Raw genomic sequence first — 14950 nt, 5'->3', positions numbered from 1 at the left:
CTCCCCCTTTACTGGAGCAGACACTCCCCGGCCAATTTAGCAAACTTGGTGGGGTGTGTCAGATCAGGACTAGTCACCCGGATACTCTTCCATCTACCCCACCTTCTGTCACTTAAGGAAGCAGCCTCAGTGTCCTGAAGATCCATACTATGATCCTCGCCCACAACTACCCTAGTGAGCACCTGCTCAGTGAGACGCAAAGTTATTTCCATATTGTCAATGGTTCTCAGTGTTGCTAGCTTTTCATTTAGATCCAGTACCTGGGCTTCCAAACACAGTAATGGCCAAAAGTGTTAGCACCCTTGAAAGAAGTTCTGTTCTCCTCTTACTGTTCTTCATGATAAGTGTGGCACACAAATACACAATGCAAAGATTGAGTCAACATTTCCCCTTTTATCTGGCTTCAGGTGTGATTTTCATATTGCCCACACCTATTACTTACCACAGGTGAGTTTGAACAACCATCACATATTTGATACCATGTTGTTTATCCACAATTTTGGAAAGGTGCCAACAATTTTATCTGGCTCGTTTTTTGGGGTTTTGTTTGAAATTATGTCCAATTTGCCTTTATCTGTATTTTTGGGGTTGTTCCAATAAACACAAAGGAAATAAACATGTGTATGGTAAAACATGCGTAATTAAAATAATTTTCTTGGAGAAATGCTTCATTTTCTAAGGCAATTTCAAGAGTGCCAACACTTTTTGTCATGACTGTATAAGACAAGCACACATGTTGCACAGCAGTATGCATCTCACATAAGCATTGTCAATAATGGAGAACATTTTCCTAATGGGGATTGCACAAGACAGAATTATTAGAAAGTATCAAGAAAATACAAAACAGTGAATTAATACAAGTTACTCCCTTCTAAACTCACTGAATCCAAAGTCACTGAATCCAAAGTCACACGCTAAGCCAAATCACACTTACGAGTAAATCACTGGGAAACTCTTTCACACTCGCCATAGAAGATTATTTAAACACAGTTGCTTTTCCCTTAGCTGCAAAATAACCTGCAACTTACTGCACTGTCTGAAAAGGTTGGTACAGCAAGGCACAGGTTAAAACTGCTTTTCTGCCCCTTCTTATCAGGCCCTGAGGAAGTGTCATTAATGATGTGTGTGTACACATAGTCCTGCTAATGTGATTTAAATAAAAAAGAAAAAATATATATTTTTACTTGTGAGTGCCGCAAGGAATTTTTCTATATGAACTTACCGGTGGATCTACTATTGCATTCTGAGATCCTACGACTTTGTAATTCTTCTTACAATAAATATTTTTTGTCTGTGGGTGCTTAGGAACTCTCTGGAATGAAGATTCTCTCTCAACATTCTCAACAGCCTGAGTCAAATGAGAATGATTGACAGTTAAAGTATGCGAGATAATTATCACAGAATAAATGGTTTCCGAATTGACATACTTAGTAATGTTTACCTTTACAAGGCTTAGTAGTTTGTGCCCATTTTTTTTCTGATACAAAACTCTATATTTTGTAATGCCATGAAATAAAATGTCAAAACAGCAGGTACAAAGCAAACCTTAGTGGCATGTAAAAGTTAAGAGACCCCTGGTCAAAATTACCGCTATTGTGAACAGCTAAGCAAGTTGAAGATGAAATGATCTCTAAAAGGCCTAAAGTTAAAGATACATTTCGTTTGCAATTTAGGCAAAAATAAAAAAAAATATAATGTTATCATTTACATTTAAAAATTACAAAAAGTTAAATGGTCTGATGCAAATGTTTGAAACCTTGCAAGGTTAGTACCCAGTAGTGCCCCCTTTTGAAAGTATCACAGCTTGCAAATGCTTTTTGTAGCGTTTTTCAATTCTTGTTAAATGGATTTTGATCCATTCTTCCTTGGAAAAATCTTCCAGTTCTGTGAGATTCCCGGGTTGTCTTCCATCCTCTGCTTTTTTGAGGTCTAACCACAGATTTTCCATGATGTTCAGATCAGGGGACTGTGAGGGCCAATGTTAAACCTTCAGCTTGCGCCTTTTGAGGTAATCTGTTGTGGATTGTGACGTGTGTTTAGGATCATTCTCCATTTTTTACAAATGATGTTTTGTTTGCATCAATAATTTGCTGAAATTTCATTGAATCCATTCTTCCCTCTACCTGTGAAATGTTCCCTGTACCATTGGCTGCAACACAACCGCAAAGCATGAGTGAGCTACCCCCCCATGCTTAATGATTGGTGAGATGTCCTTTTCTAAAATTCTGTGGTCTTCGGTCCACAGAATTTGTTTCTAAGATGCGTCAGACTTGTTTTGATGTGCTTTTGCAGACTTCTAATGCTGAATTTTATGGTGAGGATGCAGGAGAGGTAGACTTCTGAGGATTCTACCGTGAAGTCATATTTGTGCAGGTGTCTCTGAACATTGGAACAATGTACCACAATTCCAGAGTCTGCTAAATCTTTCTGAAGGTCTTTTGCAGTTAACTGGGGGTTCTGATTTGCATCTCAAGCAATCCTACGAGCAGCTCACTGAAATTTTGCTTGGTCTTCCAGACCTTAGCTTGACCTCAACTGTTCCTGATAACTGCCATTTCTTAATTACATTCTGAACTGAGGAAAGGGCAACTTGAAAACGCTTTGGAGGACTAGAACTGTAGCGCCACCTATTGGAATTATCAATCCTAATACTCAACATTGACCCCTTACCGTGCCTTGCCACATGGCTTAGGCTAGTTTGGCTTTTGTCCTCAGTCATGTGACAAGGCTCGTTAGACGTTGGTTGATGGGCGTCTCATTTTTTTCTAGTATTCAGAAGTCGTATAGCTATTCATATTTCATATATTTCACACTGACATCCTTTAGCAGGATAGAGAGCAACTTTATTGTTCGTTATCTTGATTGTGACAAGCCATCGGGTTTCTGGTCTTCCTTTTTGCCTTATTCCTTCAATTCTTCTGACCATAATGTCCTTGTCCAGTGAATTCTTTCTTCTTTCTTGAGGTATACAAAGGCAAGTTGTAGCTTGTGATCCTTGCTTCCAGTGACATGTCAAGCTTGACTTAATCCAATATTGATTTGTTTGTTCTTCTTGCCATCCATGATATTGATAACATCCTTTTCCAGCATCACATTTTGAAGGCGTCGATTCTTCTTCTGTCTTGTTTCCTTATAGTCATGGTTTTGCATTCATATGTTACCACAGAAAAGACCAGACTATGTACAAGTTATGCTTTTGCCACGAATGAAATGTTCCTCAATTTGAAGACCTTGTCCAGTGACTTCATTGTTGGTCTTCCCACATCTTTTCTCATATTGACTTCCGATGTCGTTGTTGCATCTTGAGTTATCATTGATCCGAGTAAGCTGAAGTCCTTTACAACTTTCAGTTAATCATTTTATATGTGTCCCGGTTGTAGCTGGCAGTGGTCAATATCTTGGTCTTCCTGGTGTTGAGTAACAGTCCCATGTTCGAGCTTTCCATCTTGACATTCCATAATACGTCCTTCATTCCATCTTCACTTGTTGCCATCAATGTTGTATCGTCTGTGTATCCAACATTGTTGATGATTATTCCAGCAATTTTGATTCCTAATCATCTAAATACTTTGTGAATGCAAAAAACAAGTAAAATGAATTCCGGGCCTAAGCAAATATAAAAATAATTGGTTCTGACTCCTTTAGTGAAATTATACTGATCAATATAAAGGAAGAATGAGGGCGATACCTTTTCCACTGTGCGGATCCTCGGCAGTAGATATAGATGAAGTCTATACATGTGATTTCGATGATCCCTGACAATCGTGTTACAGAATAACAGGACCATTCCATGACATCGGATTTTCTTTTTCTTCAAAGACGAAAGAATTACTCCAAAACGGGAGAAGGTGGGATTCTCCAGCACGACGTACATTGCTTCTACTCTGGATGGCGTTTCCAAAATCATCTCATCGTCCTTGTAGTGGAAACATTTTATCAATGATCTGTCTCCTTTAATACCTAAAAAAATAATTAGAAAAACACAATTAATTGAATCAAAAATAGTATGTCAAAATCAGAATATAACTACTAATCAAATATTTCTGCCTCCGTAATTTTAGTTTAGTTCATTCTCATGTGAGGACATATTAGATTATGATATACAGAAATAACATTCTGATGATTTAGGTCTGTAAGTCATGACATGTAACAATTCAGAGCGTTACCTCCTACACATAGACAATGCGGGAGGTAGACTGCCGACACAACATTAGGCTTTATGGCCGATTTTATGTTGTAGAGAGGTCCGATGATCTCGTATCCACCAGGCAGAGTCTGCAGGATCTCTGTGTAGTTGTGCCATGAATCCACCTCATATTTCAGAGTCACCGGTTGTGTGACCAGGAACTGTATTCCAGACTCCGAGCAGCGGTACAGTCCTGGAGAGTCCATTGATAGACTGAAAAACAGGAGGAACGTCTGTAAGTTCTTTGTACATCTAATATATAAAGCGGAGAGTTTATGTATGTATGTGTGTATCTATGGAATAGAGGATGTGTATGATGGGTATGGAACTATGGGATGGAGGATGTGTGATGGGTATATGGGCACTCGATTATGGGATGGAGGATGTGTATGATGGGTATGGAACTATGGGATGGAGGATGTGTATGATGGGTATATGGGTACGGAACTATGGGATGGAGGATGTGTGATGGGTATATGGGCACTCGATTATGGGATGGAGGATGTGTATGATGGGTATGGAACTATGGGATGGAGGATGTGTATGATGGGTATATGGGTACGGAACTATGGGATGGAGGATGTGTGATGGGTATATGGGCATTGGACTATGGGATGGAGGATGTGTGATGGGTATATAGGCACGGGACTATGGGACTGAGAATGTGTGATGGGTAGAGTTGAGCGAAAAGGGTCAGTCAATTTCATAAGCCGCCGACTTTCGCTGAAGTCGGGTTTCATGAAACGAAACCCGACCATAGCGTGAGGTCGGCGACGAGAGCGCCAAAGTCGCATTTCAAAAGATGCTTCCAGCGCCCTTTTTCAGCCAATGATGGAGGACGCACAATGTGGGCAACACGATGACATGGGCATCGGTCACCACCGTCTTTGAGAAGGGCATGCAAGTGATTGGCTTGCTTTGTGTGGCGTCACAGGGGCTATAAAAGAGCATGCACGCCGACCGCCATCTTACTTCTGCCGATCTTAGCATAGGGAGAGGTTGCAGCTGCTGATTCTGAATAAGGGAGAGCCTTAGGCAGGGAAGAAGAACAAAAAAACTGCTTCTGCTGAGAGCGATTTCCACTGTACAACAACAGTTTGTGTGCAGTGACAGGAGAGGCTATATTTTCTGTGCATCAGCTCTGTTGGTTATTAGGCTGCCTTATAAGGCTCCGATAGCTGCATTGCTGTTTGCACACTGCTGTGCAAACTGCTTTTTTTTAAAAAAAAAATACTTTTCTTCCTCTTTTCTGCACAGTTACCAAACGTTCATTTTTCCACACTTGTGTGCAGCAGTCCTGCTTATTAGGCTGCCTGCTGCTATACTTGGACTGAGAGCATCATTGTCAGCCTCCTAAAATTTCTTGGGAGCTTCCAATTCTCCCCAATACTATATACACACCTTGTGCCTGGTCATACACCTGCCTATTTCAGCCTGTTCAATTGAGGTGTAATCAATAGTGGGCCTGAGATAATAGTTCAGCCTCCTAAAATCTCTAGGGAGATTCAAATTCTCCACAATACTATATACACCTTGTACCTTGTTTTACAGTACCATATACCTGGTGGTATTTTGGGTACATTTTTCCAAAAATGAGGAAGTATGGTGGAAGAGGCCGTGGAAGTGGGCGGGGGTTGCCAGCTTGTACTGATGGTGGTGGGGGTGGTGGTGCATCTGCTGGTAGTGGCAAAAGCACAATAGCACCTAAGGCAGGAGGTGTTGAGCCTGCATCATCGTCTGGCTACACAAGGCCTCGAACGCTCCCTTTTCTGGGAGTAGGTAAACCGCTTTTAAAGTCGGAGCTTCAGGAACAAGTTTTGGCTTACATTGCTGACACAGCCTCCAGCTCTATCGCCTCCTCTTCTGAAGTTTCAAAAAATAAAAGCACTGAGTCGTCAGTGGAGGCTCCTGGCCAGGAACAACACCTTTCCTTGTGTCCTTCACACCTACCAAAAGTGAAGGATGCGGCAGGCCAAACTACAGATTACTCCATGGAGCTCTTTTCACATACCATGCCTGGGTTATCAAGTCAAATCGTGAATTCCCCAGTCCAAGATGAATCGGACATGGAGTGCACTGATGCACAGCCACAGCTAGATTTTTCTGCTGGTACATTCACTCAGAGCACTACATTGTCCTTGCAGTGTACTGAGCCAGAATCTGACCCTGATGAAACTCAGGTGCCCCTTCCCGCATACTATACCTCCTTACACGGTGACACAGAGGAATTTGCACATGAAATTGAAGAGGAGGTGATGGATGACCCAGTTGTTGACCCAGATTGGCATCCATTGGGGGAAGAGGGTGCTGCTGTCAATAGCTCAGAAGAGGAGGAGGAGGATCCGCAGCAGGCATCGACATCGCAACAGCTGTTATCTGGCAGGCCCGTAGCAGTCCAAAAACGGTTAACAAAAACCCCAAGAGTTGCTGGACAGCTTGGCCAGACGGTCAAATTAGCACAGCGTGCAAGGCCTCAAAATGTCTTCCATAGTAGAAAGAGTGCAGTGTGGCACTTTTTTGAACAAAATCCTAATGATCAGGCAAAGGTTATCTGTAAGAAGTGTGCAAAGACCTTTAGCCGGGGGAAAAATCTGAGAAATTTGAATACCAGTTGCATGCTTAGACATTTAACCACCATGCACTTGCAAGCATGGACGCACTACAAAACCTCAGGTAGCACATGTGCACCTGCTCCGAATGAAAGTAGTCAGCAACGCTACATTGCTTCCCCCACTGTAAGCCCACCGGTTAGCACACCACCAGCAGCAGAAGTTGAGGTGTGGTCGCAAGGCTAAAGCAGTCAGGGAATCACGTTATTGCTACGAAAGACTGAATCTCGGCCATCAGCAAGACCACCAACACCATCACCAACCCTCTCAGTCCGCCATGTCCACCGCTAGTTCCACCATATTCAGCTCTCAAGTCCAGCTCACCCTACCAGAGACTCTCAGTAGGACAAGAAAGTACTCATCCTCTCATCCACGTACACAGTGTTTGAACGTCCACATTGCCAAACTAATCTCGATAGAGATGATGCCTTACCGGTTGGTTGAAAGTGAAGTTTTCTGCAAGCTCATGGCCAACGCAGTACCACGCTATGACCTACCCAGTCGCCACTTCTTTTCTCGAAAAGCCATGCCAGCCCTCCACGTGAATGTGAAAGACCGCATTGTCCATGCACTCAAGCAGTCAGTGAGTGGAAAGGTGCACCTCACAACAGATGAATGGTCCAGTAGGCATGGCCAGGGCCGTTATGTGTCCATCACTGTGCACTGGGTTAATGTGGTGGATGCAGGGTCCACAGGGGACAGCGGCGGTGGGACAGTGCTGCCTAGCCCACGGTATAGGAAACAGTTGGCCGTAGGCGTTCGACCCTCCTCCTCCTCCAGAAGCGAAAGGTCTTCCACAGAGCACAGTCGCATGAGCACTCCATCCGCAGCTGCCAGTGTTGCACACGAGGTGTCCCACTATCAAACAGCTAGTGGTAACTGTCAGCAGGCTGTGTTGAAGATGATGTGTTTGGGCGACAACAGACACACCACGGCGGTACTGGCCGACTACTTGCAGTGACAAACTGAGTCATGGCTGGGCAGTCTACATCTTGAGGCAGGCAAGGTAGTTAGTAATAACGGCCGGAATTTTGTGGCGCACACCCGCCGGTCGCCTGTACACTCCAGTCGTATGCAGAAGCTGCAGCGAGTGCTCCACCTTCCCAAGCACCGACTAATTATCGACGTTGCAACAAGGTGGAACTCCACCCTGCACATGGTTCAGAGGCTGTGCAAACAGAGGCAGGCTGTAATGCATTTGTGGGAGGATACACGGGCAGGCAGTTTGAGGGCAGAAATGGAGTTGACAGGTGTACAGTGGTCGAAGCTGAAAGACCTCTGTAAAGTCCTTCAGTGTTTTGAGGAATGCACACGGCTGGTAAGCGCAGACAACGCCATCATAAGCATGAGCATCCCACTTATGCGTCTGCTCATGCAAACTTTGACGCACATTAAGGAGCAGGCGTCTGCAGCCAAGGAGGAAGAGGAGGGAAGCCTTGATGACAGTCAGCCATTGTCTGCTCAGTGAAGTCTTGTGGACGAGGTGGAGGAAGAAGAGGAAGAGGAGGAGGATGATGGGGATGATTATTTTGGGGAGGAGGTCAGGTACAGGGTTTGTGCGTGACTGGAGGGATGTTGATTTGCCAGAAAGTGCTCCTCCACCCAGCACTCACATTGCCTCATTGACACCTGGAACATTGGCCCACATGTGTGATTATGCCTTGCAGATCCTAAAAAGGGACCCCCGCATTGCCAAAATGATGAACGATGACGACTACTGCTTGGCCAGCATCCTGGATCCACGCTATAAAAGCAAATTCCAAAACATCATGCCACAGGAGAACCTAGAGCTAATATTGGCTAACAAACAAGTTTGTAAACCGTTTGTTTGAGGCATTCCAGCACACAGCGGCTGTGATGGTTCCCCACAAGCCGTAGGGGGCAACATGGAATAGGTGTTCATGGTGCACACAGCCAAAGTGGCGTTGGACACGGGTTTCATGACCATGTTGTGGACTAATTTTTCAAGTACCGCTCACACAACTGGTAATACTGCATCGATTGAAAGTGACAGGAGACAGCAGTTGTCAAAAATGGTTACAAACTACTTCTCCTCCCATATCGATGTTCTCCCTCACAGGTCATTCCCCTTTGAATATTGGGCAGCTAAACTGGACACCTGGCCTGAATTGGCACAATATGCCTTACAGGAGCTTGCTTGCCCTGCTGCTAGTGTGCTATCCGAAAGAGTCTTCAGTGCTGCTGGATCAATCCTGACAGAAAAAAGGACCCGTCTGTCAACCCAAAATGTTGATGATCTAACCTTCATTAAAATGAACCAAAATGGCTCGCTTTTGTCCTCTTCTTCCTCGGACTTCTCAAATTCCTCCATTTGCAGCTGCTGAATGTCCAACATCAACAAATGCCATTTTTTCAACCTCCCTAACTGGGCTGTCTCCCCCCCCAGGGTCGGGGTCACCACCTAGCGCACGCACCCGTTCGAGCGTAGCTGCCCTGGATAGGTGGGTGGGCCTGGCCCACCCGCCGTCAGACACACAGCCATACTATGAGGGGCCCTGTGTCCGTGCCGTCGCCAACGAGTGGGCCCCCCCTGCTTGCTCAGGATCACAGCACTTGCAAAGTTGAAATACTTACCTCTCCCTGCTCCACCACAAAGACGTCTTCCGCGTTTCCTGACAGTGACATTCAGGTCAGAGAGTGCGATGACATCACGTCTGTACACCCTCTGCCTAAACAGTCCAAGTGCAGAGAGATGGAAGATGGGGACGACGAGGAGTCCAGACTAGTACAGGGATTCCCAATCGAGGAGACTTATTTAATTGTTTAAAGGTTGGGAGCAATTTTTGAGGAGTACTATACTCTGGAGAATGATATATGGGGCCCACCATACGCTGGAGCATTCCAAAGGCAGACATCAGACACTGGAGCAGCATTTACAGGGCCCATTATACACTGGAGCATTAGAAATGGGGCCCATTATATATGGAGCATTATTTGGGCCCATAACACAGTGGAGCTTCATCCATGGGGACCAACATATACTGTAGCATTATGTGGAGCTCATCATATACTGTATCGAACATTATATGGGACCAATGATTCTGTATGGAGAAATATATGGGCCTCATTACTCAGTATGGTGCACTATGCGGTGGCCATAATACTGTATAGAGTAATATACTGTTCGTTTTTGGAGCTATTGGAGAATTTAAAATGGATATCAGTCATGTGATGTAAGAAGTGAAGTATTTTTCATTGTGCTATACCGATATTTCTCTGCCTTATCAGAGGATCATGAATTGTGGCATGAGTTAAAGGAGCCCATTGACACTCTTTGGCCCTGGGCCCACGAAAATCTGGAACCAGCACTACCCCCCCACAACTTTAGCCAAATAACCCCCAGTTTTCAATGCCTAACTATTATTATAAAGTAAATTAAGGTTGACAAGCTTAAGTAATAAGAATTGCTCCATATTTTTGGCATTAAAATGGGCACTGTATGTGGGTTTCCTGTCCTCCACTCACTGCCGACTTTTCTTCCCCATTGACTTGCATTGGGTTTCGTGTTTCAGTCGGCCTTCGACTTTTCACGATAATCGTCCGATTTCGTTTGACCCGACTTTTGCGAAAATCGGGTTTCATGAAACCCGACTCGACCAGAAAAAAGGGAAAGTCGCTTATCTCTAGTGATGGGTATATGGGCACTGGACTATGGGATGGAGGATATGTATGATGGGTATATGGGCAAGGGACTATGGGATGGTGGATGTGTATAATGGGTACATGGGCACAGCATTACAGGATGGAGGATATATGATGGGTATATGGGCATGGGACTATGGGATGGAGGGTACGTGTGATGGGTATATGGGCATGGGACTATGGGATGGAGGATGTTTGATGGGTATATGGGCACGAGACTATGGGATGGAGGATGTGTATAATGGGTACATGGGCACTGGACTATGGGATAGAGGATGTGTGATGGGTATATGGGCATGGGACTATGGGATGGAGGGTACGTGTGATGGGTATATGGGCATGGGACTATGGGATGGAGGATGTTTGATGGGTATATGGGCACGAGACTATGGGATGGAGGATGTGTATAATGGGTACATGGGCACTGGACTATGGGATAGAGGATGTGTGATGGGTATATGGGTACAGCATTTTAGGATGGAGGATATATGATGGGTATATGGGCATGGGACTATGGGATGGAGGGTACGTGTGATGGGTATATGGGCACTGGACTATGGGATGGAGGATAATCATTATAATTTGTTATAACTAACCACAGCTAGTTACTATGCCTGGGCAACACCGAGCTTTTCAGCTAGTCAACTATAAAAGCAGCATTGAAAATCTGTCTCATGGAAATCATCCACACACTGAATTCTTGATGCGATGACTTCAAAAAAGAGAAATTGCCAAATACTTTACAAAGTCCTTCCCTGGCTCCAGGTCCACTATAAACATAAGAGTTTTCAAGCACAATTGATTCACTTAGAAATGGACATCAGGCAACTGGCCCACCATGGTTCACATAAGGTTGGTCAGATACTTCATGGGTTGTCCATCAACGATGAGTGAACATGCTGGTATAAAGCGTTATTCGAGCTTGCTATTGTGCTAACAGAATGTCTTCGGCATCCTCGAAAAATATGTTCGAGGCCCCGAGGCTGCATGCCTCACTGCTGTTTGTTAGGCAATCCCTACCTGTGTTGTAGGTGTCGAACAGCCAAGAGACATGCCGCCGCGGGGACTCAAACATATTTTTCATGCACTCAAGCATGATAACATCTTATCTGTGCACGTTCATTCATCACTGTTGTCCATCTTTGGAGGCATATTTTTTTTTTGCTTTAATATATTTATGTTGCACTAAATGTAATTTTTTCAATGGAGTTTTATTAAAAATTCTGCACCACTGGCCTTCTGTAGCCTGTATGTTGTACTGTATCCAGGTTTTTGCCTCCAGATCTGAAAACAGCAGTGATGAATTCTGGTGATATATATATATATATATATATATATATATATATATATATATATATACCGGTATCTATATATCTATATATATATATATATATATATATATATATATATATATATATATATTATTTTCTTCAGAAACACCAGTTCTCTGAAAACAATATATTTTCTACCCCAAAATCATATTAATAAAAACCTCATCTCAAGGAGTAAAATAATCGAGCCATTGTACAGCTCCATCAACCAAAAAATGGGATCAGTACGGGTCTTGGAACTTTCCCTTATCACAGATAACTAAGTATTGGGAGATCAGGGCACAAAAGAGTGGAGTTTGACATCGAACCCGGCGTCGGTCAATGGTTGGAGCCATGTTGGTTTATCTTCATACTCTTCTGTGACAACTTATCATGATGATTCGCAATTTTTCATATGTATGGTATCTGATCACTGTTGTGGAGCTAGTTATCAACCAAACACCACTAAATGGCATGTTAAAGAAAAATCAATTTTTATTAAACAACATTAAAAAATAACACAAAGAAAAGGTACTGGAAAACATAATAAATGAGGGACACACACCATAGCAGTCCACCAAAATACAATAACCAGATTTTAGTCTACAATAGGCTGATAAGGAATTGGATTTACTGCTGAATAACAATTAGTATACCTGCAACCCTGAATATAAATAAGTTACTGCTAAAGTGCTCCATTATGTTCAGGAAATATTGCAGCTTAATCCCCTTAATGAGACAACAGCATAGTTGATGTAACTACATACAGTTCAGATAATAATCAAAGCCAAAATCAGCATACCAAAGATCAGGTTGGTGGAATTCCCCAGACGTCCCTCTGTCCTGACGCGCGTTTCGCACTGCTTCTTCGAGAGGCGCCTCAGCCTATTGTAGACTAAAATCTGGTTATTGTATTTTGGTGGACTCCTATGGTGTGTGTCCCTCATTTATTATGTTTTCCAGTACCTTTTCTTACTGTTATTTTTTAATGTTGTTTAATAAAAATTGCTTTTTATTTAACATGCCATTTTGTGGTGTTTGGTTTGGTTGATAACTAGCTCCACAACAGTGATCAAATTATAGCTGTGGCATGTTTTTTCATGATATACATGATGGCATGATTCTTTTTGGGGCAATATTCTTGTGACTTATATGTATGGTATCGTAGTAATTGTATGGACCCGGAAAACCATATTGTACGGTCATTTTTACAACACAATGAACAACATAACAAAGGAACCAAGTAGACAAGCAGGACATGTGAGACGTGTGGGGGAGGGAGTACGGCGGCCGTTTTGTGATTACTCTCTTCTATGGGTCCTGGCACTTATGTGAATAAAGGACTACTGGATCTGATTTATGCCGGTGAGTGCTACGGTTTTTCTTCTACTCTTCATTGGATTTCGTCTGTTTTCCTTAAGCACCAATACCAGCTATGCTTTGCGCGGTGTTCAGATTTATTTGGTGGTGATTTGTGTTCCATAGTGCCGTTCACCTTTTCTCTTTGCTTTGGAGATTGAACAACACAACAAAACCTAAGAAAAATTGAAAATTGCATTTTTTTGTACAATTTCATTGCCCTTGGAATTTTTCTCCCCACTTTTCCAGTATATTAAATGGTAAAATGAATAGCACCCTTCAAAACTACAACAAGCTAAAATAAGCCTTCATACGACTACATGGCAGGAAATCTAGAACATGTATAGTACTTAAAAGGGGGGGAACTGAAACCGTAAAAGTGGAAAAATCACAAAGAGATTAAAAACATACAAGGGTTTCCTTCCTTAAACTTAGCTTTGACTATTTAAGACACATAATTACCAGACTCAAAAGAAATCTTGATTTCTGATATTCTGTCATGAGATGTCTACACGTTTAGCATCTACAGTGTGTGCGTCTACAACCATTGGTTGTAATTTGATATTTAGACTGTTGAGAGTTTTTCTATCAAATAGATATATATTTAAATGTTTCATGATAAATTAACAAAATTTAAGAAAAGGTTAAGCATGGAGACATGTGTACAGCTGAACCAGCAAGTCATTACACAATGGCCACCGAGAACGACTTACCAGTATGTCCTGCCCTTCAGAGTGGGGGTAATGACACTTGAAGTAATGACTTTTACTAACTGTTAGGGGAAAGAAAAATAAAGAAGTAACAATAATATTAATTTACAGGCCTACATAAAAAGTGATTTCATCAAAGGGGTGAGACCAACATGCGCATCGCACAGGGTCGGAGGTCAGCAGCACTTCCACCAACAATGACACCACATTTAATGAGGAGTATTAGAAATGAGTGAATATATTTGAGTGGAATTTAATTGTACTTGAACTTGGTAAAAAAAAATCTTAATCTGCGGAAAGGCATTTTGTTTGTAATTCAAGAATAGGGCACCCACTGTCCTCCATTTTTCTGAATTGCAATGCGCCATCAAAAGATTAGAAAAAAATAATAATTTCTCTATACTGACCTAAAATAATTTCTCTATACTGACCTCACCACTCACCTGTCCATTCCCTCCACTACTCACGGTCACCTCCCTAGCCCCTCCACTACTCATTGTCACCTCTCCAGTCCCACCAATACTCATGGTCACCTCTGCAGTCCCTCCATTACTCATGGTCACCTCTGCAGTCCCTCCATTACTCATGGTCACCTCTCCAGTTCCTCCACTACTCACAGTCCCCTCTCCAGTCCCTCCATTACTCATGGTTACCTCTCCAGTTCCTCCACTACTCACGGTCACCTCTCCAGTCCCTCCATTACTCATGGTCACCTCTCCAGTTCCTCCACTACTCACGGTCACCTCTCCAGTCTCTCCATTAGGCTGGTTTCACATTTGCGTTTTTTTTCGCGGTAATTTAGCGCTAAATAGCGCATGCGTTTTTTTTTCCTATACTTTGCATGGGATGCGCTTATGTGCGCATACACATGCGTTTTACCGCGCATGCGTTTTTTTGCGGTATGCGCTCGGGCGCACAAAATGCAACTTGTTGCATTTTTTGTGCGTCCGATTTGCCTCAAAAAAACGCATGCGCGCGCAATGCGTTTTTTTACAGCAAGACACCCATTATAAGTCTATGGTGAGCATATGTGCGCATTGGCATGCTTATGTATGCGTTTTTTTGCACATGCGATTTTTTTTTTACCATTAGTTTAGACAATGGAATTTAGGG

General features: G+C 42.9%; 1 protein-coding gene across 6 annotated transcripts in view; it reads right to left on the bottom strand.

Annotated features, from left to right (window-relative positions):
- The window catches only part of LOC141050273 (uncharacterized), a 149452-nt gene that overhangs the window by 30589 nt on the left and 103913 nt on the right, over nt 1-14950 (bottom strand). For all 6 annotated transcript variants that reach the window (XM_073547157.1, XM_073547159.1, XM_073547158.1 and 3 more), the window contains 4 exons: nt 13841-13899; nt 4167-4399; nt 3689-3960; nt 1223-1348 (listed from right to left, as the gene is read on the bottom strand). In XM_073547157.1, coding sequence (XP_073403258.1) covers nt 1223-1348; nt 3689-3960; nt 4167-4399; nt 13841-13899 — 690 coding nt within the window. The remainder of the gene's footprint in view (nt 1-1222; nt 1349-3688; nt 3961-4166; nt 4400-13840; nt 13900-14950) is intronic.

Source organism: Dendrobates tinctorius, unplaced genomic scaffold, assembly GCF_039654945.1.
Source record: "Dendrobates tinctorius isolate UK_male_01 unplaced genomic scaffold, ASM3965494v1 ptg000151l, whole genome shotgun sequence".
Lineage (NCBI taxonomy): Eukaryota > Metazoa > Chordata > Amphibia > Anura > Dendrobatidae > Dendrobates > Dendrobates tinctorius.
The sequence above is the reverse complement of the archived record's forward strand: the minus strand, read 5'-3'. Positions and strand labels throughout refer to the sequence as shown.